The 27910-nt window shown below is 32.2% G+C and overlaps 3 protein-coding genes across 3 annotated transcripts; 1 reads left to right on the top strand and 2 right to left on the bottom strand.

The window, feature by feature from the left end:
* Window positions 1-1990: 1990 nt before the first annotated feature.
* LOC111706723 (uncharacterized) lies at window positions 1991-6485 on the bottom strand. The gene is made up of 6 exons (XM_023479653.1): window positions 6448-6485; window positions 6102-6182; window positions 5176-5339; window positions 3213-3280; window positions 2160-2196; window positions 1991-1997 (listed from the first exon to the last, which is right to left on the bottom strand). The coding sequence occupies exons 1-6, from the start codon at window positions 6466-6468 to the stop codon at window positions 1991-1993; spliced, it is 378 nt and encodes a 125-aa protein (XP_023335421.1). The 5' UTR covers window positions 6469-6485.
* Window positions 6486-6497: 12 nt separating this feature from the next.
* LOC111706733 (receptor expression-enhancing protein 4) lies at window positions 6498-25844 on the bottom strand. The gene is made up of 5 exons (XM_023479659.1): window positions 25737-25844; window positions 8977-9074; window positions 7668-7775; window positions 7046-7085; window positions 6498-6531 (listed from the first exon to the last, which is right to left on the bottom strand). The coding sequence occupies exons 2-5, from the start codon at window positions 9070-9072 to the stop codon at window positions 6509-6511; spliced, it is 267 nt and encodes an 88-aa protein (XP_023335427.1). The 5' UTR covers window positions 9073-9074; window positions 25737-25844; the 3' UTR covers window positions 6498-6508.
* LOC111706724 (H/ACA ribonucleoprotein complex subunit 1) lies at window positions 24905-27132 on the top strand. The gene is made up of 3 exons (XM_023479654.1): window positions 24905-24962; window positions 26248-26344; window positions 26803-27132. The coding sequence occupies exons 2-3, from the start codon at window positions 26258-26260 to the stop codon at window positions 27130-27132; spliced, it is 417 nt and encodes a 138-aa protein (XP_023335422.1). The 5' UTR covers window positions 24905-24962; window positions 26248-26257.
* The last annotated feature ends 778 nt before the right edge of the window (window positions 27133-27910 follow it).

Raw genomic sequence — 27910 nt, forward strand, 5'->3', positions numbered from 1 at the left:
AAGCCTGACATGGGATCCATCTTTCACATAAAAAATCAATGAAATATTCTGGTCATAGGAAACTATTATGTGAATTATCAAAATTCGAAAGAAAACTATTTTTATTTTCAAAGAATTGCAAACTTGTTAAAATCAATTATTTTTATTAGTTTGCTAAGAATTTAACATTAATTATGTAATAACACAAAATACAAAAGAATGTTTTCTTTAGCTAAAAAAGCTTGTATTTAATTTCTCATCTCAAAAGTCAAAAGTTCTAGAAAAGTTGCTGGATAATTTGAAAAGAACTTGTTTAAGACTGAATGAAGTTTTGCAATTTGATCTCTTTCTGATAGGATGAAATCGAAGAAAGTTTTCTTAACTTTTTAATTTTGATATTTTTTGTTTTCTACATAAAGCTGCAACTTCGCTTCTCCTCCGTATCAGAGTAGGACATAGAAAAATCTTTATCCTAAACATAAATATATTATATATAAAAACCTAAGAGGGTTCTGATATATTTTTAAGAATTTGTTGTCTTTTGAACAATATTGGTTAGCCAAGTTAGCTCAAGGCAAGGATGTAATACAAGGATAGTTATTTCAGAAATGTACACATCTTTTGTACTGCAGTGTACTGTCTCTGGGTAGTAATGTAAACAGAAGATGGATGTCAAAGCCTGACATGGGATCCATCTTTCACATAAAAAAATCAATGAAATATTCTGGTCATAGGAAACTATTATGTGAATTATCAAAGTTATCCAAATTTAATGCTTTTAACCTCCTCGGATACTAGACGAACATTGATGCATCTATACTTGTTTACAAATTCCGCCCAGAGAGAACTGGTTTCAATGTGTAAGCCGAGTATACACAACCGCAATTAACTTTCCTTGCATTACACCCTTGGCTCAAGGTAACGGAGAGATTTTCGAATATTCGGCATAGTTTTACATCAAATGGAAGAATCAAACGACAAAACCTTACTGTTAAGACCCCTTCTAAAATAAAATGAAAATATACACGGAATCCCAATTTTACGTCTTTTAGTTTTTTAACAATTAAAAGGGCTGAAAAACCCTTATCCCTGTTTTTTTGGGCCACCCTGTAAAATCTTTAACAACAAAAGACATAAAATTGCATTAATATAAGGATAGGATGTAAGGATAGGTTTCACTTTTCTGAAGAAAAAATCAACTGATCGTTTCGTTCAAAACGAAAAAAACTAAACGAATTTATCGTTTCTGAAAGGATCATTTGTAAAAATAAGAAAAGTAACATTTTGTGTCGTTTAGTTGGAAGGTTGGTCGTTGACGATCACTTATAATAGTTAACGATCAATATCGACTGTGCTGTAGTAGTTTTTTATTAAAAATTTTGTCGTTCGTTAACGAGAGTCGTTTAAAAATGCTCATCCCTATAAAAGCAAAGAGTTTGAGGCCAGTAAGTAATTCCTTTACCTGTATAGTTTCTATGTTTGGTTTGGCTTGAATGGGTTTCGGTTTTATTTGTCGTCTTCTTTGGCTTGCCGTACTGTACAAACTTGTACTGGATCGACTTGAACTAGTCTATAAATGTAAAATTCAATAAAAGATTAAAACTCAATTTACAATTGTTCTTTTTTTCCTGGCTAAATGATTTTATGTATAGAGTACATAAAATCCATAAAACTATGGAATAAAGATCTTGTTTACATTTGATGTTTTCTTTAAACAAATAGCTTTACCAAAAGCCTAAAAAACGGGTTTTCAAGTGAAATTGACTTGTATACATCGAAAACGCTGTATATTATATATTCTAAAGACATTTCTAGTAGATGTAATCCTTTTAGGTTTATACATTACAACCCGGTTACAATATATTTTATTATGTTTCTCCCAAATGTAAATCAGTTTAAAAAGGATAAGAAAATGTGACCCCGGACCATTGCATGCTATAGCTGGGTTTAATTTAAACATTTAAACAAGCTTTAAAGGGATCGTTACCGTANAGAGTACTTGTTGTTAGCTTTAGTTTCTAAGAAGTGATAGGCAAAAGTATCATCACCGTTTTTTGCATAAGAGCTTTAGATCTCTAATTCACAGAAATCATATATATCAATACATAATCATGCAATTTTTGATAAATAGCTCTCGACAATTTTTAGAATTATTTTTTAAACTAAAAAAATATTCCCACCTTATTCTTTTACTGGTTCGGGGCAGTGTCGCGTAGGCTAGAAATCATTATTATTAAAATATTGAAATAAAGATAAAAAATTTGTTAATGATTTAATATACATAAAACAACATTAGTTAAAGAAATTGTAAGCGTAATTTCAAGTGATCTTCCATACCCTATTCACAACAGTACCCTCGAAACCTTTATCTGATAAAAAATGTGGAAAATATTGTCGTTTTCCCAGGTTTAAAAGTTTTTATATCAGATAAATACTTTAAAACAAAATCTAAAGGAGAGAAGACAATTAAAGATATTAACTTATCTTCATTTAACATCCAAAAATGATTTATAGTTATTTAAATGAAATTAAAAAAATGTTATGTTATGATAAATTTACTTAGATGAAATCAGAAAAAAATTAAATAAAATCTGATAAACAACTTTATTTTAGAAATGTATATTTTTCTTCAATATTATTATTTGATTTCTGGATTTGAAGTAAAAATATTATATTTTTAATTTCCTAAAAACGAGCGCGCCGGGAGAAAAAATTTTATTCTGTTTAAATATTTAGCTGTTTAAATATTTTAGTATTTCTGATAATAGAACTTATCCTTATTGTTATATGAATAGATAAAAACTTCAAACATACAAACTGCAAATTCAAACTATATATCTTATATATAACAACAAAGCTCTTCGCTTTTCTAATATTTACAGCTTGTTTGACCATAACGTGAAGAAATGTGTTGTTTTTATAGGAAGCTTGAAAGTCTAATTCACAATAGTACCGTTAAGAATTTCTTTATTTCAGGCTGAAAATTGATCGATGAGAAACTTTAAACTACTCATGCATGGAGTGTATACATATACAATATTTTGTACTTTAAGTTTCCTCTCCCTCAATGTCAGCCTGAAAAATTAAGAAATTTTCCGACATCCAATGTTTAAAGGGTGTGGTTGAATATCGCCTATGCCACTAAACTGAAGAATCAGTTGAAATTACACCTTTTTAACAAGGTTCAAAATTATGAATGAAAAAAATTTTTGTCATTGAAATAATAATAATTCCTAAATCTGTACAACTTACAGAACCTTCGTCTTCTTGATATTCAATTTTCCCGACACGCCCTGAATTCCTGAAATTTTAGACAAATTAGACATTTTACCGACATACCCTGATTTCTTGAAATTTTAGACAAATTAGACATATTTCCGACACGCCCTGATTTCCTGAAATTTTAGACAAATTAGACATTTTCCCGACATACCCTGATTTCCTGAAATTTTAGACAAATTAGACATACTCACGACACGCCCTGATTTCCTGAAATTTTAGACAAATTAGACATTTTACCGATATACCCTTATTTCCTGAAATTTTAGACAAATTAGACATTTTCCCGACACGCCCTGATTTCCGGAAATTTTAGACAAATTAGACGTTTTCCCGACACGCCCTGATTTCCGGAAATTTTAGACAAATTAGACATTTTCCCGACACGCCCTGATTTCAGGAAATTTTAGCTTAAAGAAATTTAAACTTTAATAAAAATTCGTCTTCATTGTAAAGATATTAACGCTGAAATGCAATAACGCAGAATTCTTGTACTCCACATTGTAACCAGATTATGTTATATTGGAAAACTCGATTCTGAGATAATACAGTAAAAAAGAGATTTTGTGATTATTAGATAAAACAGTAAAACAGAAGTTTTGTGATTCTTAAAACAGTAAAACCTCTTTATGATTCTTAGATAGAACATCCTAACAGAGGTTTTGTGATTTTTAGATAAAATAGTTAAACAGAGGTTTCATTATTTTTAGATAAGACAGTAAAACAGAGGTTTTGTGATTCTTAGATAAAATGGTAAAATAGGGTTTTCATGATTCTTAGATAAAATAGTAAAACAGGGGTTTCATGATTCTTAGGTAAAACATTAAAACAGAGGTTTTATGATTCTTGGATAAAACAGTAAAACAGAGGTTTTGTGATTCTTAAGTAAAATAGTAAAACAGAGGTTTTGTGATTCTTAAGTAAAATAGTAAAACAGAGGTTTCATGATTCTTAGATAAAACAGTAAAACAGAGGTTTTGTGATTATTATAAAAAGCAGTAAAACAGAGGTTTTATGCTTCTTAGATAAAACAGTAAAACAGAGGTTTTGTGATTCTTAGATAAAATAGTAAAACAGAGGTTTCATGATTCTTAAATAAAACAGTAAAAAATAATCGATGACTATTGTTTGAAATATCTGAATGATTTGTTTGGAATTAAATTGATTTGTTTACGATCTGAGTTGAATGTTGCATCTTTCTGAATTTGTATGGACAAATACGTTCTTCGGAGAGTCGTTTTTAACAATTTTCGCCTTATAGACGCAACAGATAGAAATAAGATTAGTAGAGATCAAAAGCGTTTTTTATCGCATTAAGCCTATACCCCCATTAATTTTTCGCCAACACTCCCTTTAAAGGTATAGAGGGTAGGATTTGTATGTTAAAGGTAGAGAGGGTAGGAGTTGTATGTTAAAGGTAGAGAGTGTAGGAGTTGTATGTTAAAGGTAGAGAGTGTAGGAGTTGTATGTTAAATGTAGAGAGTGTAGGAGTTGTATGTTAAAGGTAGAGGGGGTAGGAGTTGTATGTTAAAAGTAGAGGGGGTAGGAGTTGTATGTTAAAGGTAGAGGGGGTAGGGTTTGAATGTTAAAGGTAGAGAGGGTAGGAGTTGTATCTTAAAGGTAGAGAGTGTAGGAGTTGTATGTTAAAGTTAGAGGGGGTAGGGTTTGAATGTTAAAGGTAGAGAGGGTAAGGTTTGTACATACTATTGATTGAGATGTATTTTGACTTGCAGGAGCTTACAGTCGAAGCTTTTCTAATTTTATCTCCTCTCCCTCACAGTTTTAGGTTGGATAACCCTTGGGTGAGAAAATACTTTGCTCCTTATCTTATATGTAAACCCTGTTTTTTGTAAGTCCGATCATAACTCATAAACTCCTTGACCGATTTGCTTCAAATTTTAAATGGGGAATACCAACCTTAGTTCTGAGGAGGGTTGTTTGTACTTTTTGACCGATCCCTCCCTGCCTTTCATTTCCTCTTTTCCTTCCTTTTTCTGTCTAACTCTTCTTGGACCTTCTTGGTAATCTTCATGCCAAGATTTGGTCATTATCTCTCTTCTTCTTTTCTCAAGTGAAGGTGCCTAAACATTTTTATGAAACTAGTAGGTACTTATCATCCTTACTCAATTCATGGTATGAATTTTATTATGAAAGTCCTTTAAAAGTACTCACCGTGTGTTTTGATTGGTTCCCGGATTTTTTCAAAAAAATTTTGGATATATTTTCATAATATTTCTTTAAACATAAATGAAAATAAAATTAAAATTAAAGGAAAATTTCTGTTTCAAAAATTTTATAACACTGCGAACCAAAAGAATAGTGTTATAAATAGTTATAATGAAGAGATTTCGATGCTTGTACACTTACAGTGTGTACAAATAAACATAGGAATCAAAAGACAAATTGAAAACTTGAAGAAAAAAAACATTATTTTTGACAAAAAGTGTATTGAATACAAACTGTACTGTATTTTAAAATATACAAACAAGTTTAATTTAACTAGGCTTTGCGCCTCCTTTCGTAATTACAGTCTCATCCTATGTACCGTACAAGCTGTACTGTACTGATCCCCTTCTAGTGATATTGATGTGGCCCCCGGGCCTGTATGTAGTGTGACCAATAAACTCTGGAATATATAGGACGACTGTCTGCCTGAAGTTTTGGGTTTTAATAGTTCAATGATCATTTGAAACAGTATATGTGCAATGTACATAGACCCATTTATCTTAAAGTTGATGTTCGAACTACTTGAAAAAATATTTGCTTTATAACATCATCCAATACACATATGATGGTTAAACTGACGTCTTTCTTCCCCCACAATTTCATGGGACAAACTGTACCTGATCTTTTTGCTCTGACTCCTCTGTCAGGTCACCTAAACTGACCGATCGTTTCAAGGTTGTAACAAGCTCACCTCCCCCCTACAGTAGATAGAGTTACCAACAGGGTTTCCAGTGAAAATTTTGCAATTTTTCACGAAATTGTTTCATATTTTTATGGGTATACCCTGGGGTTGACATAGGCTAGTTTTATATAATTGTAAAGAATTTAAAGAAAGAAAAAATGCTGAACATTTTTTTAAAAAAAATTGTGAGATGGAAATAAGAAAAAAAACTTTGTTATTAATTTCTTTTAACTTATTTTTTTCATTATTATTCCTTCGTTTTATAAAATATTAAAACTTACCTTAATTGCTGTTTCTATCATTGTTCTCGTAAATTTCTGCGCAGTGTACTGTGTACTAGATCTATATATACAGTACACTAGCACCTGTCGTACAACAGTTTAGTGTACTGTGTACTAGATCTATATATACAGTACACTTGCACCTAGTACATAAACAGTTTAGTTTACTGTGTACTAGACCTATATATACCATATACAGTACACTTTCAGCTAGGACATAAACAGTTTAGTGTACTGTGTACTAAGCCTATATATACAGTGCACTAGTACCTAGTACATAAAAAGTTCAGTGTTTTGTGTACTGGACCTATACATACAGTACACTAGCATCTGTCGTACAACAGTTTAGTGTACTGCGTGCTAGACCTATATATACAGTACACTATAGCACCTGTCGTACAACAGTTAAGTGTACCGTGTTCTAGACCTATATAAACACTATATAGTAAACTAGCATCGATTAGCCATGCTATTGTTGTCTTTAAGACGCGCACAACAAATTTGGATTGCACCCGATCGGTTCAGACGTATTGAAATATTGGATACGATATATATAAATTTTAAGTTGCATTTTTTGTTTAAAGAAAGAAATATTTACCTCTTGTTGTTGGAGATACCAGCCAAAATATTAAACAAATCTAAACACAACAAATATTAAAGAAGATGTTTGACAACATCAAAAAAATTAAGTTTAAAATAAAAAGAATGTAGTTTCGAAAAATAAAAAACTTTTTTGTTTAAATTTGAAGAAAAAACTAAAGATTGAGTAAATAATTCAAAAATACAGAACAGAATGTATAACACTAGTAAAAACAGTGAAAGTATTTATTATTATGCCAAGCCAATATAGTGTACAATAGCTGTACACTGTACCAATTTAGTGTTATAGTAAAAGGCTAGATATTATATTTGTTCATGGTACAGTGTACATTCTGTACCTTTGCATTGTTGTACAAGTTAGGCAAAGTTAGGAAATACATGTACAGCTTATGTACACTGTACGTTGTACACTGTATATCTACAGCGAAATTTAGTAAAAATTACAATACAATGATTTATATCACTGTAAACTTCGGTTTATTTAAAGTACCCGGCCACCGTTTTAGCCGCTAGAGCTAACTGCACAGTATACACATTCAGACTATGTTAGGCAAAACAGGACAGAACACCAAGTGATTAAAGTGATAAAAACATATTTGAACACTGTATACATACTGTACCTTTAGGGTATAGTAAAAGGGTACCCAGGCTATCAGTATATCTGTAAACTCCTCTACTAAACTGTACAACGAGTACACGATCCAGTACGTCATCCATTTCACGTACTCCTGCACAATATAAAAATAATCAATACACAAATCAGCAGCGTTTCGGATCCGGATCCGGATCCGGTCGGATCCGTATCATTTGGTCGGATCCGGATCCGGATCCGTATCAGGAAACGTCGATATGGATCCGGGTAGCGCCAAAAATTAACCAAAACCATGGAATAAATAAATCAAAATGGTTCGTAAATGTATTATTTACATGACGAAAATTTTTCAAAATTATCTTTAATAATTTAATGTTTACATTTATATAATAGTAATGACGACATTTTTAACTTTAGGATTACTCAGCGGCAAATGCTCACATGGCGCAAATTTCAAATATATAAAGTATTCACAGAATCAAAAGTTACCTCGGATCCGGATCCGGATCCGGATCCGTATCAGAGTCAGGATCCGGATCCATCATCACGGATGCGGATCCGGATCCGCATCAAAATGATACGGATCCGAAACACTGCAAATCAGAATAGTCAATTGTACAAACAAAACATACTGACACCCCCCCCCCCATACCATCGTCCTAATCCAAAAAGGGTACAGATTACAGAATCATGTGACATAACTATTTTTGAGAAATCCTAAATCACGTTTTTATAATCAATGATGCTTAACAAATATTCTTATTTTATCAAAAAGTAAAGACTGCAGATTGGGGTACAGCGAATTTAGAAATATTTTATTATATATATTTTTTTTTTGATAGTTTTTAGACGGGAAACGAGACCTTCTTAACCTTTTCTTTAAAAAAAATAAAAGTGATGATCACTGGGTTCTCTGCAAATATTCATCTTCAGTGTTTGAATTCAATATTTAAAGGATAAATTAAATCTTGCTGTTTATCACGATACGTGCATAAATTATAACTGTTCGTTCATAGTCTCATAGAGAGCAATAATTTACAGACAAATCAGGTCATTGGTTCAAACATGAACATTTTCTTTGAGGGGGGCGGGGGAGCCGGGAGGGGCGTTGTTTTTACTTTTAATCTATCTATCTATCTGTCTATCTGTCTGTTTTGTTTTTCTAACTGTATATCTGTATATTTCTTTGTCGGTTTGTCTAGCTGCCTATCTGTCTATCTATCAATCTGCTTGTCTAGCGGTCTAACTGTCTATTTCTTTGTCTGTTTGTCTGAAGGTATATCTGTCTATCTATCTGTCTGATTGTCTAGCTGTCAATCTGTCTATCTACATTTTACCTTAACATTCCGCTCTTTCACAGCTTTAAAGGATCCATAGGCAGGGTAGAGGGTTCCAGCCACAAGTTTAGTACATGAGTACACTAGTACACTCATACCTACGGTACAACAGTTTAGTAGTACACTCATATCTAGAGAACAACAGTACAATAATGTAAAAGTACAATATAAGTACACTAGTTTACACATATCTATAAAACAAAAGTACACTTATAACTAGATTACAATAGTGAACTAATGCCTAAGTATAGTACACTAGTACACTCATACCTATGTAATGTATAGTATATAGAACACTCAAAACCACATGTACACTAGACTAGTACTCAAGTACGCCTGTACCTACAGTACAAAAGCAAACTAGCCCACTATTAAACTCAATCCTAACTAGAGTACACAAGTCACTCATATCTATCTAGAGTACACTATAAGTACACCCATACCTACCTAGAGAACACTAGTACATTCATATCTATGTCGAGTATAATAGTACACCTATACCTATGAAACATGTAAAGTACACTTATACCAATAGTTCATTGGTAGACTTTTACCACTACAGGCCTACTACCCCCCTAACTGCAACCCAACTATGACTAAAACGTCCCACTCCGGTGTCCCTAAATGCAACCCAACTATGACTAAAATGTCCCTTCTCCAGAGCCCCTAAATGCAACCCAACTATTATTTAAATGTCCCACTTCAGGGCTCCTAAATGCAACCCAACTCTGACTAACATGTCCCACTCCAGGGTCCCTAAGTGCAACCCAACTAAGATTTGAATGTCCCACTCAAGGGCCTCTAAATGCAACCCAACTAAACTTAAATGTCCAACTCCAGGGCCCCTAAATCCAACTCAACTAGAGCTTCAATGTCCCACTTCAGGGCTCCTAAATGCAACCCAACTAAACTTAAATGTCCAACTCCAGGGCCCCTAAATCCAACTCAACTAGAGCTTTAATGTCCCACTTCAGGGCCCCTAAATGCAACCCAACTATGATTTGAATGTCCCTCAAGGGCTTCTAAATGCAACCCAACTAAACTTAAATGTCCCACTCTAGGGCCCCTAAATACAACTCAACTATAGCTTCAATGTCCCACTTCAGGGCTCCTAAATGCAACCCAACTATAGCTTCAATGTCCCACTCTAGGGCCTCTAAATGCAACCCAACTATGACTTCAATGTCCCACTCTAGGGCTCCCTAACTGCAACCCGACTATGACTAACATGTCCCACTCAAGAGCCCCTAAATGCAACCCAACTATAGCTTCAATGTCCCACTCAAGGGCCCCTAAATGCAACCCAACTATAGCTTCAATGTCCCACTCAAGGGCCCCTGAATGCAACCCAACTATGACTTCAATGTCCCACTCTAGGGCTCCCTAACTGCAACCCGACTATGACTAAAATGTCCCACTCAAGGGCCCCTGAATGCAACCCAAATATGACTTCAATGTCCCTATAATTGGCCCTGAATGTAACCAAATTGGCCCTGAATGCAACCTAACAATACAAAACAATTGTGCAATTTATTTTCAAGGACAATAATGCATGCAGTTCAAACCAACAAACAGTGCATACATACACTATCTAGACAAAGTTATCAATTGCATCATGGAATTAGCATAATCAATTTATCTTATGACTTAATCAGATCGGTACAAAAGCTGATCAATTCATCAATTTGCGGTTTCTATGCAAAAGTTACAATGTGCATTACTTGTATAAAAAATAGTTGGAGAAATTATCAGATTTCAAAAAGTTTTTAGGCAGGAAAAGCACAGCATCTTCCATATTTTTATCAGATCAAGATTTCAAGGGAAACATTGTAAATCGGGCATTGTCATGTTAGTATCGAGGGTCACTTGAAATTACGATTACAGTCCCTTTATCAACTGAGTTAAACGATAAACAATAAAATCTACTTAATCGGATTAAAAATGATGAACATGTCGAGGATAGAATTCATCAACTTGGTTTTTTCAAAACTTTTTAAAAAGTTTAATAACCTCGTTAATTTTAAAATATGCCGAGTCAACATTTTCGTATCATCCTTTATTACGCCCACTCATAGTTGACAAAACAAATTGCACGCTAGACTAAAAGTAAATTGCACGCTAGACTAAAAGTAAATTGCACGCTAGACTAAAAGTAAATTGCACGCTGGACTAAAAGTAAATTGCACGCTAGACTAAAAAGAAATTGCACGCTAGAGTAAAAGCAAATTGCACGCTAGAGTAAAAACTAATTGCACGCAAGAAGATATTAGTACCTCTAAATACATAAAAACATCCCAACTCTGACTTTCAATTATGTTTAACAAGTTTAACCTTTGTGGTTACATATAACGGGTCTGGACCCTGTAGCGGGGAAATAGAAAGAATTAACTCATTATTTAAATTTTATTTAAGGCACCTCACGGGGATTTAACAGTTCGGTACTTAGACCAGGAAAACGTGAGTTTTGATCACAATTTAACCTATTAACCATGACATTTATCGAAGTTTTTTCTTTCATACTTCTATGACGGTTTATGCGTTTTAATGAAAAAAATGTTAAAAAATAGTTTAAGACAATTCAGTTATGTTGAAAGATTTACGAAATAAAAGCGTAGTAAAATTTAAATAGAAGAAAGGATGGAATTAGTCCAGGGTGAGCTATACGCCGAAAAATGTTCAATATTTAACATTGACGCACTTACGTTTTTTGCTGCACCCCTCTCTTGCAGAGATAACCTTGGTCTGACTGTAAATATTACCAATGCATCTATATTATATATAAAGTTGTAATCTCTGTTTGTCTGTTTGTTTGTATGTTCGATCAAAACTCAGGAACCCATAGACTGATTTGTCTCTAATTTTGATCAGGGAACTTGGGTGGCCGACGAGAATGTTTTAGCGTTGTTTTTAGATTCTAAGCTACCCCCTCTCTCTCTCTCTAGTAATACCACACCCATATATAGAGATACTAACGCACTAGAGATTTTATCCAACAATATTCCAAGGCAGGAGGCACAGAACAGAGATTAAAATAGAAGGGAAATAATACTATCACAGTATGAATTTGTTCAGTCTCTTTGAATCTGAAAAGGAGTTCAAAGTGTACAATTCATGTGAAAATATTTTCAAAGGCCCAAAAGGTTATATTGCACAAATATGTGAAGTACACCTGCAGTATTAAATCCGTACAACAAAATGGCGGTTTTACACTTTTTCGGCTTAATTCCACGCTATACTTATCTATTTTCTATTTGGCAGCAGATTGTTTACATTTTGGGATAATTTTGAAACCGTTTTGGAACTAAAGAAGGGGGGCGGAATGGTTTTTATCCCCATGTCATCAAAAAGGAAAGTTATCTAGAAACTTCTTGAAGTTTTAAATGTCGCCTTTTTCTTCGTACACAATAAAACCAACAACTTCGAAGATTTTAGTTTATTTTGAGTGATTTCCAAAAAAAATCAAATCAACCAATTTTCTAGGCAATTAATTAATTTTTTTTATTTCAGCCGGTCATAAACCTTTACTGGCCGGTCATAAACCTTTACTGGCCGGGTCCTCTGAGTTATCACAACATAAACCTTTTCTAGCCGGGTCCTCTGAGTTATCACAACATAAACCTTTACTGGCCGGGTCCTCTGAGTTATCACAACAAATTTTGCCCAATCGGTTCAGCCGTTTTGACAAAATAGCAGCCGAGTCTACAATATTTATGCATAGATTTTTGTCTTATGTATATCTTTGTATAAAATGAAGCTCTTCTCTAATACATATAGTTAGCTATAGCTGGCCAAACGGCTGGACCAAATTGTCTGAAATTTTTTTAGGGAACCCTAAGGCTTTCCGGGTGAACAAATTCGAAATATCTTCTCCAAAAAGTGTAATCAAAATTTAATGGGCACCTCAGCTAGTTATATATAACTGTCTGTATTATGCCTTAAACTATTAATCTTTTCATTTCAGTATTTCTTACAGATTATATCATCCATCTATTTATTTCGCTTATTTCATCTATTCATCGAAATATACTGCTTCTTACTATCTATCTTTCTATCTGTGATACTGTTGCCCAACCCACAAAAACAAGCAATTCCTGAAATTGCTCACGAATAAGTTGGTCCCCCCTGTAAAGTAGACATGGGCACGTTCGTATTTTTTTCATTTCGTTCGTGCATCGTTCGGGAACGAAAAAATCGAGTTATTTAAAAAAACGAAAAAATTGTTCATTCGGTAAAAAACGATCGTTTCTGAACGACTCGTTTTTCCACGAAAAGTTTCGTTTGTTTTCAAAAATTTCGTTCGTTCAAAATAAACCGATGCCCATTGCTGATCTCTGTTGTAAAGCATGTTTAATTCAACGCCCTTTTTTTCTGATATACGCGGTGGGTCCCATAAAAAGTAATAAAAACAATTGTTAGAATTTAGTTATGATTCAAAATATTTAATAAATATGAAAAACTTACTTATCTATCTATAAATATACTTTGCTTGTCTGTCTGTTTGTATCCAATAAACGTCAAAACTGCTGAACCGATCGGGACTGAATTTTTTGTGGGACCCCAACATGACCCCGGGGAAGGTTTATGAATGATCAAAATTTCATAAATTTGTGTTTATATGTCTTTTTATTTTTGTAAAATTTTGAAAATGCGCGAAAATATAAATCTGCAAACTTTTTTTTCATTTTTTTTGTATACTGCACCAAGAGAAGATTCTCACAGATAAAGCCACAACTAAAAGCCCAGTTTCTTAAATATGTGAATTTTCAAGCTTTTGGAGAAATTTTTTGCTTCAAAGAAACATCAGCCACACATAAAATACAGATAGAATTGCTAAAAGGTCGTTTTCTTATTACATAGTTTTATGAGTCACTGTATGCATTACATTCTTTATAAACATATTTGATGATTCATTAAAAAAGTTTGCTATACCCTGCAAACAAACCCATTTTGGATATATGCATGTCATTTTTGATTCCAGCGTATGATCCCCACACAAAGGATGAAACTGTACAGTAGACCTAAACCTTACAATACTATAAATACCACGGTTAAAAAATCTTCTGCATTGAATATGGTTCTTTAATAACTGATTATATAATTCTGGGGGAAAATATGAGTTTAGGGAATCATGAAGATTCATGTTAATATTGAGCAATTGGTTAAAAATGTACAAGTTTGGTCTTCTCACATCACAATTCTATAATCGGGGCAGTAACTAAAATCGTCCGTCTTAGAAGCGAGACAAATCTATTAAAGGGACTGTAGGCGTAATTTTAAGTGACCCTCCATTTGCAGATTGGTGATTCACAACAGTACCTTTCAATATTTGACTGATCAAGAATGTCGGTGGAATGTCGGTAGAATGTCGGTAGAATGTCGGTAGAATGTCGGTAGAATGTCTACGGTGACCGCTAAAAAGTTCTTGGAAAAAAGTTTCCGGTAACAAAGTCTTAAAATTTCGCACTGAAAAAGTCCTGTGGAAAAAAAGTCCTTTTATTAAAAAGTCTCTGGAATTAAAGTCCTACCAATCCGAGACTTTATTTTTTAGGACTTTTGTTCTGGCTCCAACACTACACAGTAATCCAAAGGTTTCCTCTCAGGCAAATATTGAGGAGAATTTTGCTAACTGCTTTATAAAAACTAAAGTTAAAAACAAGAATTTATAAAGTTTTAAAATTCTGATGTCATAGGACTACACAAAATTATAAGTCAATGCTTTGCAACACTTTAAAGTCTGTATCAGTCTTGAAGATTGTTGTAACTTCTTCTGAATTCATGTGGCTAGCATACACTCCGATCTAACGGCAACGGAGCACTCCAAAATTGCCAAAGGAGACCGTTGTGAATCAGGCATAGCCCTCTTTGCATTAGGGCCGGTCCTTTAAACCAGCCCCTTCAAGAAAATGTGAAAACTTACTTGCAAAATATACCCTGGCCTATACACTGTTGATTTCAGTGTATATTCAGCTGTGGTCTAGCCCCCCATTTTCATCAGATTGTCTGAAAAACTCGTGATCATTAAGTTTGTGAAAGGGTTTGTGAGCGTATTTAAAGTCAACATCAACTGAAAATGTTCGGCAGCAATTCGCCATTTTTCCTTTTTTTCTTTATTTATAAAAGAAATTGAAAGCGGAGTAGAAATAGTGGATCATAAGATTACCTAAATTTGGCTTCAAAACTGTTTCTTAAACATTTTAAACTTATTTCGCACAAAAAGTATTTCTACAAATGATGCAAATTGAATTCTTTTTGCGCTAGAAACATATAAACTGTATTGGAACCAAGGTTATAATACAAGGAAAGTTATTTCAGAATTGTACGCCTCTTTTGTACTGCAGTTAGCTGTCTCTGGGCGGTAATGTAAACACAAGACGGATGTCACAACCTGACATGGGATCCATCTTCCACATAAAAAATCAATGAAATATTCTGGTCAAAGGAAACTATTATGTGATTTATCAAAATTATGAAAATTAAATTCTTTTATTCTCCACAGGTACTAAAAACAAACACTGATGCATCTATTCGTGTTTTCAAATTCCACCCAGAGAGAACTGGTTTCAATACGTACGCAGAGTATACGCAACTTCAATTAACTTTCCTTGCATTACAACCTTGGTTTACGCTTGATTGGAACAAAATAAACAACTCACTTTACAAGCAACAAGAGGGGTGTAAACATGAATTAATTTAGGGAAGGGGGGGGATCAACCTGTTTCCACTTTTCCAGGGGAGGGATACCACTTCCCACAATTGCAGTTTTTACGCATTTGCAAACAATTAATTAAGTTTTGCTTAACCCTTATATGGCTGAACATTCTTTACCCCCCCCCTCTTGCTACATTCTGGTTCCCCGACCTTTCTACAGTAAACCCATGTAAACAGGTTTAAATCCATGTCTTTTTATGCTAACGATCCAGCAAGGGAGGGGGTGCAGAGTCACCTTGAGCCCCGAAAAATGACCTTCTGAGCCTCCTGACGTGCAGAATCACCTCCAAGCCCCGCTCAAAACCGTCTTCGTGTCTCTTGCTTATTCTCTGTGCTGAATTTATTTATTTTTTATTTAACTTTTTATGACTTAACCAACCAAAAATTAATTTACATCTCTTCATAGAAGAATCCCCAAAAGTAAAGAATTTTATTTAATCCAAAAAGTTAAAATCTTACTTCATTCAATTTATCTCAAGACTTGTAAAAGATTGATTTGTAAAATTTAGAAAACAATTAAATAGACTTTTTAAAGCAAATTGTTTATGTATCATTAAAAACTATTTTATCATGTTGAGATTATTTGGAAAAAAATAGTTTTGGATGTAAAAGCCAAATATCTTTTATTGGAGACCAACATGCGGGGCATGGAGACAAAATTACAGAGGTTTGGAGAGGTAGCGAGAGGCGGGAAGACGGTTTTGTGGGGCTTGCATCCCCTCCCTCATCTAACAAGGCAAAGTGACGCATACAATCTGAATGGAGCGTGATTCCCGTCCAGTCCCGTGATGGAAATACAAATTATTTTAGTTATTTCTAAAGAACCAAACGTATGCATGAATATACAAGGTGTACCACAACACATTAGATCGTTTAAAGCTTTAAATTGAAAGGAATTGAGTCTTTGCCACAAATTCAGTTTTTGTAAAACCTACATCTTTGCAACCTTATGATGTAAACTTTTGATATTTCAAACTTACATTATTTGATCTGATAGCATTCATGGTTTGAAATATTAAAGGTCTACGACATCGGGTTGCAACGATATTGAAATTAGAAAATCAGAAATTTTTCTGCTAATCACTGTATCAAGCACACAATGCGATAAGACGCGCACAAACTGAGGAGCGCAGTAATATTTAATCATGCGTGCGCTAGGACTTCCACTGGGAAACTGAACATTGTGTGATGCTCTATAAGAGCGTTCCACACCAGCGCGCTTTTACATTTTAGTTATGATTTATATTACAAATATAAATATACTAAGCTTTTAGAGCTCTTCCCTCTCCCTTTCCAGTCAATAATTTTAGCTTTAAACTACTGCTATGAAAGTCGGCATTTTAAATCTATTTCAGATTTTGGAGGATTTCTCTTTTCTAATTGGCACATTTTCAAAAAAAAAGAAATTCCAACTATTCTCCAGGATTTTTTGTCTTCTAATTTTGATGTTCCATAAATCTTCCATGGGGTGATGTGAGGTCCCACACAACATTTGGGCCCGATTGATTCAGCCGTTTTAATGTTTAACATTTATTACACAAATATAAACAGAAAACCTCCTTTTTTCTTAATAAGAAAAATCTAATTTTTTACTATTGCTAACCGTCTTTTCACAATAAGCAATTTGCTAGCGGTTTGATGCAGTTTTGCGGGAAACCGCACACTGCAAGCTTATGCACTGTGCAGTTATGTAGAGATGTGCTTGTGCAAATTACAAAACGCCTAGTTGCGCGGAATTTTTACCTACAAATATTTTTGCATTATGATCCCTTAATCATATAATTTTTCAATCTAAAACATGAACGCTGTAAATATGTACAGAGTGTATAGTGTAGGATAGCGCTAATTCTGTTTTTTACTCACCCCTATTCCCCTTGCACATTTTTCAGTAGTTAAGGCATAACATTGGAGTTGACTATCCTCAAAAACTGTGAAGTGTATGAATTTAAATTTATTACTTTCATTCACTAGTTTTACAGGTTCTGTGTTTTTCATAAGAGACATGAAATATTATTTTTTTGTAACAATGGCTCTGATTTTTTTAATTAACCGACATGGGTCACAACGCAACTAAGAGTATAATAATATTCATGAAAAATGAGAAATTCCGGAAAAAAATAGTGCGAAGCGCCCAAAATACCGTAATTTTAAAATGAACAGTTCACTCAGTAAAAAGTTTGAAATTTGAATGAATTCAAATCGGAAGCGGGGGGGGGGTGGTGCAGAGAAAGGGGAGGGGAGCTTATTACTATGTAAACTTGAATCAACGAAGCGTGAATAAAAATTTGTTTGATATTTACCATAAACCCCTAAAGCACTGCCAGAATAGCTAAACTACAGTGGTCGTTCGTATGTATCAATACAATACAATACAGCTTTTGATTTCTACCAATCTTTCAAACAGCAAAAACATAAACACATAAACTTGTAAACAAAGAGAAGTTGCCAATTTACAGCTTGTCTTTGTTTACTTGTAAACTTGTAATTTGAAAAACGCTTGATCATATTATTTTAATATTTAATTAATAAAAAGTCGTCTTCTTTGTATTAATATAATCGCTAACCACTGTATATAAAGCTATTTTACTAAACTTATTTTAAACATTTTATTCTAAATTGTGTTGTTTTACTTTAAAAGAAATTTATTTCAGTCTAATGTTTCTCCCTCCCTATCCCAATACCCCAACCTTTCTCCCTCCCTATCCCAATACCCCAACCTTTCTCCCTCCCTATCCCAATACCCCAACCTTTCTCCCTCCCTATCCCAATACCCCAACCTTTCTCCCTCCCTATCACAAGACCCCATTTTTTTTGCTTTTTTAATTTACTCCTCAAATCTTCGAGATTTATGATATTGTAAATCTGGGAATTTTGCACCATTAAGCATTGTTGTATATTGTAAATTTTAAGAAGTGCAGGGTTTAAGGACGAATGATTTTGCAAGCTATATAATCTGCGCAAATTCTACTATAGTTCCTTATAAGGAAAGAGGATCACTTCAGTTTTAAACTTTTTGCAAGAAGATTTTAAACAATTCATGTATTTTTTTACTGTTGCTTTGAAATTTAATGTAATAATTTCGTCTTCTATCTACGTAATAAAGCTCTTCGCTCATCTATCTATATAATAAATATGTTTATGAAACTATTGTGTACTTCCTCACTTCATCGTAAATTTCATAATGAACGTGCTATAAAGTAATCATCGTGCTATAAAGTTAAATTAGCTGAACATTTGATTGGTTCCCGGATTTTCTCAAAAAAATTAGGATATTTCCTAAATATATTTTTTCAATTGAAATGCAAATTAAATTGAAATCAACTTTGTATTTTGACTTCCGTTTTGTTTCAAAGCTTATTTTCATAAAATTACCTTTGACAATATTATAACAAGTTTTCGGACTTAAATTTTCTCTATATCTTACAGATTCTCGTTAATTTAGATTATATTTTGTCTCTCGCTAAAGCTCGGAACATAATTAAATCTAAAAAGTTTTAAACCTTCTCGATAAAGAGAAAATTTCTGTCGAAAACTTTATAACACGGCGAACCAAAATAACAGTGTTATAAATTATTATAAATTTTTATAGATATTAAGAAATAATTTAGTTTTTTATGTCATAAAAATCCGAGGATTAACATTCATATATAAAAAGATATACATTTCAAATTTGTCATATTGGTAAAATCACAATAAAAAATGCAATATTTTTTCTCAAAAATCATTAAAAAAAATTGAAATCGAATGTTTTTGTTTCAAAATTAGATTGTTTTCTTCCACGGGCAACGCCGGGGACATCAGCTTGTTATATTTTTGTATTTGATTTGTCTGTATATTGTTTTTTTGTTTTTTTATTGCTTATATCCAATTAACAAATTTAAATTTTCAAATTCTTAGATTTTTGCCACCTGACGGTGTAAACCTTTGATAATCCTATCATAAACCAATTGATTTAAATAAATTAAGTCTAAATTTTACCAAAGGTTTAAGACACGAGTTGCAAAAATACAGGGATTAGAAAAACTGAGTTTGTGGAAAAGACTCAATTCCTTAGGAAGGTTTTTTTTTCACGGATCTTAACTTTTTAATTGAAGCTTTTAAAACTTTAAGTTAAGATTAATAAATGTGAAAGGTTTTAAAGTTTTTTTTCACGCCCAGTAAACACTTTTTAAACATTAAACCATGATAAAAAGGAAAATTAAATCTTAAAGTTCATGAAGAACAAAAATTCGAAAAATCAATTTACTTGGAATTAAGAATGGTTCTGCAGACTTTTCCACTGCTTAGAAACTAAAATGAAAATTAAGTTTCGCAATTTTCAGGGGTATTTCTCAAACACACTAATTATCCAAACCATTCAAAGAAAAATGGAAAAATGCCCAATTATTATTGAAATGAAAACCATGATTTTTAATTAGATAGAGAGACATATTTTGCCCGCTTCAACTCAGCTGATTTTCAGGGCTTTCTAAATTCCTGGGTATATTGGTTTCATGCTTTCTCAAGCTTTAAGTAACAGAAATTAAGAAATGATATGACACTTACAGGGGGAGGTTAATATCCTTGGTTCAATATTTTACAGTTTGTAAATATCCTTGGTTCAATATTTTACATATGTTTCTAAATATCCTTGGTTCAATATTTTACAGTTTGTAAAATATTGAACCAAGGATACTCTTAATCTTGGGGAAACACTAGTAATTCTGTTATCAGTCCCTTTAAGTTTATTGTGTTTTTATTCAATTATAAGTTTTCATTACAGAATTCGTTATAAGTATCAATTAAACAACTAATAAATGTGTCAAAATCAATTACAGAGTTTATGTCAGTCGGGTAGCATCGGAGCAAGGCAGAGAATGATCAATTATTTTTATGAATGAAAGATCGAAACAATTTTGTTAAAAAGTGCTTTTATACTTAATTAATTAAACCTTTTCAAATTTATTTTCTGAAAACATCGATAAATAGATAGATAGAATAGGGTTTTGAATTAAAATTGCAATAAATCTCTAAAGCTATCAAAACTGTATTCTGTAAAAGTTTGTTTTTCTGAACCTATGAAAAAATATTTGGAAAAAACGACTCACCAAAAATTTATCGTTCTTGGTTTAAAGAAAACATGTTTAAAAAGTTGTCAGCTGCAAGGGAACTGAATTTTTTAATTCTTATATGTTTGCAACCGACCTAATGTCGTATAGTTTTTAGATATTTCAAATTTTAAATTATGTTATATCAAACATCAAAGGGACCATCAAGTTTCAGAATTATACGAATTAGATAAATAAAAATTGTGGTGAGTGTTCAAATCAATGTAAACCATCATGTAAAATATTTGATTTTTAGGAAATCTAGAATGAAAAACTGTCAGCTTACGGCCATCTTGGGCCTTTGTCTTCTTTATTCATCTTTTGGAAAGAAATATCTGATAGAAGTTGAAGAGGTGATATTAAGATGTAAAAACAATGTACGTCCATGATTGAAAGGCTGCCCTTGTATGAATTAGATATGTGTCACTTGAAAACTAGAGGGTCACTTTTAAGAATATATATTTCAGATAAAATATTCATCATCATCTAATATAATTTCAAGGATATATAGCAATAACTAAACTTAGATATTTCAGATTTAATATTCATCATCATCAAATATAATTTCAAGGATATATAGCAATAACTGAACTTAGATATTTCAGATAAAATATTCATCATCATCAAATATAATTTCAAGGATATATAGCAATAACTAAACTTAGATATTTCAGATTTAATATTCATCATCATCAAATATAATTTCAAGGATATATAGCAATAACTGAACTTAGATATTTCAGATAAAATATTCATCATCATCAAATATAATTTCAAGGATATATAGCAATAACTAAACTTAGATATTTCAGGATAAAATATTCATCATCATCTAATAAAATTTCAAAGATATAAAGCAATAACTAAACTTAGATATTTTAGATAAAATATTCATCATCATCTAATATAATTTAAAGGATATATAGCAATAACTAACTAAGACATTTCAAATAAAATATTCATCATCATCTAATATAATTTCATGGATATACAGCAATAACTAAACTTAGATATTTTAGATAAAATATTCATTAATTATCATCTAATATAATTTTAAGGATATATAGCAAAAACTAAACTTAGATATTTCAGATAAAATATTCATAATCATCTAATATAATTTCAAGGATATATAGCAATAACTAAACTTAGATATTTTAGATAAAATATCTAAGTATTTAAATATAGGTTTTCTCTCTTTTTATATGTTTACGTGTTTAAATGCTTGTTTAACAGCTTGTTATAAATCAAAGGGGCACATCATTGTATTAATATAAATGCTGTATCCTGTATTTTATGTTCGAATTCATTACTTACACGATTTGACCCTCTTTTTCAGAAACCATCAAAAACTTTTCCCAGGTGTTATCTTAGTTTATTCTGAGCTAAAACTTAGAGAAAAATGGATTTCTATCTTGTAGGATTCACTTGGACAAACTGGGAATCAAACAGGAAGTGATTATCATTATTGGGGGAAATTAAGTGGGTTCGGAGGTTATGGTGGAGGCAGGTTTAGTAGTCATGGTAGAGGCAGGTTTGGAGGCCGTGGTGGAGTTTGGTTTGGAGGCCGTGGTGTAGGTTGGTTTGGAGGAAAAAGTTTTTTCATATAGATGTTCACTAATGTATCATATTTATTCATTTTTATATTTTGCCTGTGCTTAATGCATATGGTAGCATTAATCAATATGTTGAGAAAATAAAATTAACTGTTATCATCAAAAATAATAAATCTTATTTAGTTATTCGTTTCTGTAATGTCTCATTTTTCACAAAAATTTTCTGTAGATTTCCTGGAATTTTTATTGAAAAACGTCATAATAGGTCTCTTAAATGAATACTAAAAAATGCTCAACAAAACTGCATTCTCTGCTCGACTATCATGTCTAGCCAGACACTCCCTATAAATACATATTTTCTAAATGCTTCAAAATATTTGTAGTTGGTGTTTTGCAACTGGCGTTGCCCCTGGTTTATATAAAAATCAAGTAGCGTGCTGAGTTTCTTAATGGGCCGAACTTTAACACATAAAAACGTAAAAGAATATTTAAATATTTAGAATCATATTTACCACAGTTGTCCGCTGATTTCAGCACGAAAATAATCACAAAACATTCTATAATACAACTAAATCTAAATCCGACAAATATATTGCAAAACTGTAAATAAAGAACACGAGTTTGTTGCGTCTGCGCAGTATGCAAAAGTTGTTGGCAGAAAACAGGTTCTTTGTTTCCAACTTCTTCCAGAAAACACTTAAAAAAGTGTCTAGAGAATTTATACAGCAGAGACAAAGAAGAAATTTGAGTACTTTATTATGAATGGATACCTTTAATTCTTATAAGACTGACCACAACACACTACAAGTTTTAATTCTTTTAACTTCGTGACAGACATTCTATTGATATGATGGAAGTAACCTTAAAACTATGGAATAATTGTCGTCTTTGTCCTTTCTTTTGATTAAGAATTAAATCAATATAAACTTTTTCAAAGGCGGCCACAGGGGCCAGGGGTACCTGAGGCAAACAATTTTCCCAATTTGATCAAATAATGTTCCCAATTTGATTAATCGTACGTACCACTTTTTAAAAGTTATTTGAATGAGTTATGATATCAAATATTAAATAAATCATCATTCAGTATCGACGAAAAAAACATATTTTGCCAGTTTGTTAAAATGAATTCAAAATCAAAAAGTGAATCTGAATGAAGTAGATATTTGTAATTAGTCTTATATCATAATATAATTCGTATCTAACTTGCATAGTTACTTACTCATAAATCAAAATTTCATTATTGTTCCTTGCTTTATATTCCTATTATTGACTATTTTTCCTAATTCATGTAGAGTAGAGAATATATGTATGTTTCATTATTTTGTTCCTTACTTCTAAGTTTGAACTTACTAAATGGTTCCTACTTATGTTTCTATTCCTTACACTGTGTCCCTACTCCCTACTCCCTAGGCCCTAAATCCTTTATTTTTCAGAATTTTTTGTTTCTTTTCTTCAGAATGTTTTGTACCTAAAAGATCTCTTTGAACTGAACTGATTGGGCAAACTTTTTGCAGGATCACACACAACCCCTGGCCGGTCCAGGTTTGAAGCAATTGCCGCAAAAACTTATAAAAAAAAATAATAGTTAATTTGTATATTCAACAATGAAACCGAAAATTCTAATTATTTAAAATTAAACCACATGCTTTTATCAAGGAGAATTTGGAAATTAATAAACTAATTCTAGAAATGTTTTCAGTTTTTATTTTAAACAATTCAAATCTAATAAAAGTTTCTAATATATCAATCAAGATAATTAAACATCATTTAATTCATTTTATTAGATAATATATATTGTTAACAAATTAATTAAATTTGCAAACTTTCTAAAAATAAAAAATTTAAAATTGAATTACTTGATTGGTGTTTAATGAAACATGAAAACTTTGCATGCAGTATGACCCATAAAACTGTGAAATAAGAAGACGACATAATTAGGCAATTTGTAAACCGTTGCTATAGCAAGCAAATAGTTTTATCAGTAGATTGAAAATAAATGGGACTGTTCATAACTCCCGTATTTTGGTTTTTCGTTGGACATTTTAAAATTACATTTGAGTCCAGGGGCAAAAACGTTAATTTCTTGCAAATTCAAAAATCATCAGTTTTTATATTTTACTAGCTGAAGGGCCAGCGTTGCCCTTTGAATTTTTTTTAACTTTATAAAAAAAAAAAAAAAAAAGATTTTAAAAAAGAAAAAAAATATCGAATTTTGTTTAACCTATAACACCCCCCGGCTACCCATGAGTGTCCACAAAAAAGTTCAGTCCAATCAGTCCAGCTGTTCGGCCGGCTTATGCGCAACATATATCTGAATGTCTTGTTTTATTATATAAAATTCTAAATGACAAATCGGCTTTTTCTCCGGTCATAGATATCTTTGAAAAGTAAGACTATTGTCTAATATACCATAATAAGCTTATTAGTTTACCACAAAATTACCCAAATAAGTGAACAGTCCCATTAATTGGGGGAACACTTGTAAATCAGTCGACAGTCCCTTTCGGTTAAATAATGTTTTTATTCAATTAGAACTTTTCATTAAATAATTCGTTAAAAGTATTAATTATATAACTATCTGTATTGTATTTAAGAGAATTTAAGACTCCAAGCCAGTAGGGTAACATCGGAACAGGTATACAGGGACAGGGTGAGAACTTATTAATGAAGAGAATGGTTTAAACGTATTTTCTCGTTTTAATAAGATTAACTCATCTTTGGGGTTAACTTCAGTGAATCTTTAACTATTTGATTAACAAGAGAGAGAGAGACACATTTTGTTAGAAAAAAAAGATTTAAATTTTTTGATACAAAAATCTCCAAAATCAGTTAGAGGTTGGAAATAAATCTCTGAATGCATTAACAGTTGGCTTTTCTAAATCTATGCAAAATTTTAATCCTGAGGAAAAAATTAGGAAAAACCGAACCAAAAAATGACAATTTTTATGACATTATTAATTCAAGCAAATGTTTAGAATTAAAACTTCTCATATTTTGTACAGGGTGTCCCACGAAATATGACAGTTTGTGAATGGGGTTTTGTAAATTTTTTTACTTAAATATAGTGTTACGCGACTGCGCGTTTTTCCTAAAGACCTTATGAAGGCTTTATAAGTACCGTGCGGTATTTCTCAGGATTGGATTGTAAGACTTCATCTTCTGACCACTCTCCATAATAAAAGACAAGCAGGATAAGTTCCGATTCTTTATTCGTGAAGACTTCAATCTAGCAAAAATAAAACCAGATAGACTACAGAAAAAGCTTTTGAATTCATAAACATATGATACAACTGAACCAATTCAAGCATTAAAAAACTGTAGAACGGAACTAACAACACTACATTATAAATCATCAAATCCATGAAAACACAAATCATAAGGTATTTATATATATAAAAAGGAATCTTACCGCAGTGATCCCAGAATGAAGCACAGTTTACATTATCAATACACTTAAACGGTTTATAACTAAGTAATACGAATAGAATCTGTCCGCTCCAACGTAGGAATCTTGCGCATGCGTAGTAAGTCGATCCGTATACAGTTTCTCAAACTAGTTTTCCGACCTCTTTTCTGTACAGATATACAGGGTGAACTCAGAACTTCACAGGGGCATCACATAAACTTTACTTACGGAGCATGGCTCACGTAACATATAGTTAAAATCAATTTTAATACAATATTATTGACATATAATATTTTTTATTTGTCTCTTTGGTATCTAACAATTTAACAAATTATGGAAGCAGACATTCTATTATATTCACAAACTGTCATGTCCAAAACCTGTATGCGTCGTTTAAAGACAACGAAGTTCTTTAATGTTTCAAACTTTAAATTATGTCAGGATCAAAAAGACAAAGTGTAATGGCGAGTGTTAAGCTCAATGAGAAGCATCATGTAAAATATTTATTTTTTAGAAAATCTAGAATGAAAAACTGTCAGCTTACGGCCATCTTGAGCCTCTTTCTTCTTTATACATCTTTTGGAAAGAAATATCTGATAAAAGTTGAAGAGGTGATATTAAGACGTAAAAACAATTTTCATATAATTTTAAGATTGGTTAAATATTTTAAAGGACCTGTAGCCATAATTTTGATGATGGGAAATTTCATTGAAAGACATTTCATTCATGGTACATTTCATAAAATATGGCGTTTCATATGAACGAAATGTCCTATCTATAAAAAGTCCTATTCTATGAAATGTCCTATCTATAAAAAGTCCAATCTATGAAATGTCCTATCTATAAAAAGTCCTATCTATGCATGAAATGTCCTATCTATAAAAGTCCTAAATATAAAATGTCCTATCTATTTAAAGTTCTATGTATGAAATGTCCAGGGTGATATAGTACAAATGTGTAAAGGACACCTCCAGTATGAAAACAGTACAACATTAAGGCGTTTTTTTTATTTAATTCCACTCTATAGTTAAATATCTATTCTCTTTGATTTCTATCTTGTGTTGTATAGGATTCACTTGGACAAACTGGGAATCAAACAGGCAATGATTATTGGGAGCAATTAAGTGGGTTTGGAGGACGTGGCGGAGGCAGGTTCAGTGGTCAAGATAGTGGCAGGTTTGGAGGGTTTGGTGGAGGCCGCTTCGGAAGACGTGGTGGAGGTGGATTTGGAGGACGAGATGGAGGATTCGATGGAGGACTGGGTGGAGGATTTGATGGAGGACGAGGTGGAGGATTTGATGGAGGACGAGATGGAGGACGAGATGGAGGATTTGATGGAGGACGAGATGGAGGATTTGATGGAGGACGGGTACCAAATTTTGATTTTGGAAGAAAATAAAAGTGGAAATTAGCGTAATTTAAACTCTTTGGACTTGAATTTGACCTTTGAAATATCTAATATATCATCTTTGACAAGCTTAAATCAGTTTTTCTTAAAGTTCACTAAAGTATCATATTTTCATTTATCTAGTATGCCTTGGCTTAATGTTTGTTTTGATCCAATAAACATTGCACAATTGTCAATATGGAATAAACCTCAGAGCTTAGTATTTATTTTAGAGAACTACCATCTTTGACACTTTAAAATTAGAGATAAACAGGGATTAAATAATAATTCAGGGGGAAGGTGTGGGATATTGGATGAAAAATTCTTTTTATTTGAAACCAGTTGAGTGAATCATTTTTTTTTTAATCTCAATTTATTAAGATTACAACTGGCAAGAACAAATATATCCTTGTGGGCAATAGCTCCTCATGGGGATTTGCATTAATTTATCAAACAATAAGTGATATATATACTAATATAAAGTTTGATCCAAATTTTAAAAATGAAGTCATCTTAGTAGGGGTTATGAACATGAATTTATTAAACCATAAATCATATTCATACAGTGTTTTTCATTGAAAAAGTTTTTTGTAAAATATTGAACCAAGGATATTTGAAACTGTAAAATATTGAATCAAGGATATTTAGAAACTGTAAAATATTGAACCAAGGATATTTAGAAACTGTTAATTACGGAACATAGGTTATTTAGCGACAGTAAAATATTTTTCCAATTTCTGATCCTACCCAATTACGTCATCTGTTTTTTTGTAAATATTATACAATAAAC

Source organism: Eurytemora carolleeae, unplaced genomic scaffold (assembly GCF_000591075.1).
Source record: "Eurytemora carolleeae unplaced genomic scaffold, Eaff_2.0 scaffold750, whole genome shotgun sequence".
Lineage (NCBI taxonomy): Eukaryota > Metazoa > Arthropoda > Copepoda > Calanoida > Temoridae > Eurytemora > Eurytemora carolleeae.

Excerpts from the sequence above, each read along its gene's own strand:
- LOC111706733 (XM_023479659.1), bottom strand. The coding sequence starts at position 9,072 with ATGAGTGTACTAGTGTACTCATGTACTAAACTTGTGGCTGGAACCCTC. Across the intron at positions 7,776-8,976 it reads TGAAAGAGCGGAATGTTAAG|GAGTACGTGAAATGGATGAC; the intron begins GTAAAATGTAGA and ends TATATTGTGCAG. Across the intron at positions 7,086-7,667 it reads CCTTTTACTATACCCTAAAG|ATTTGTTTAATATTTTGGCT; the intron begins GTACAGTATGTA and ends TGTTGTGTTTAG.
- LOC111706723 (XM_023479653.1), bottom strand. The coding sequence starts at position 6,468 with ATGATAGAAACAGCAATTAAG. Across the intron at positions 5,340-6,101 it reads AGTCAGAGCAAAAAGATCAG|GCACCTTCACTTGAGAAAAG; the intron begins GTACAGTTTGTC and ends AAAAATGTTTAG. Across the intron at positions 2,197-3,212 it reads TGTAAGTTGTACAGATTTAG|CCTACGCGACACTGCCCCGA; the intron begins GAATTATTATTA and ends AATGATTTCTAG.
- LOC111706724 (XM_023479654.1), top strand. The coding sequence starts at position 26,258 with ATGAAAAACTGTCAGCTTACGGCCATCTTGAGCCTCTTTCTTCTTTAT. Across the intron at positions 26,345-26,802 it reads ATCTGATAAAAGTTGAAGAG|GATTCACTTGGACAAACTGG; the intron begins GTGATATTAAGA and ends TGTGTTGTATAG.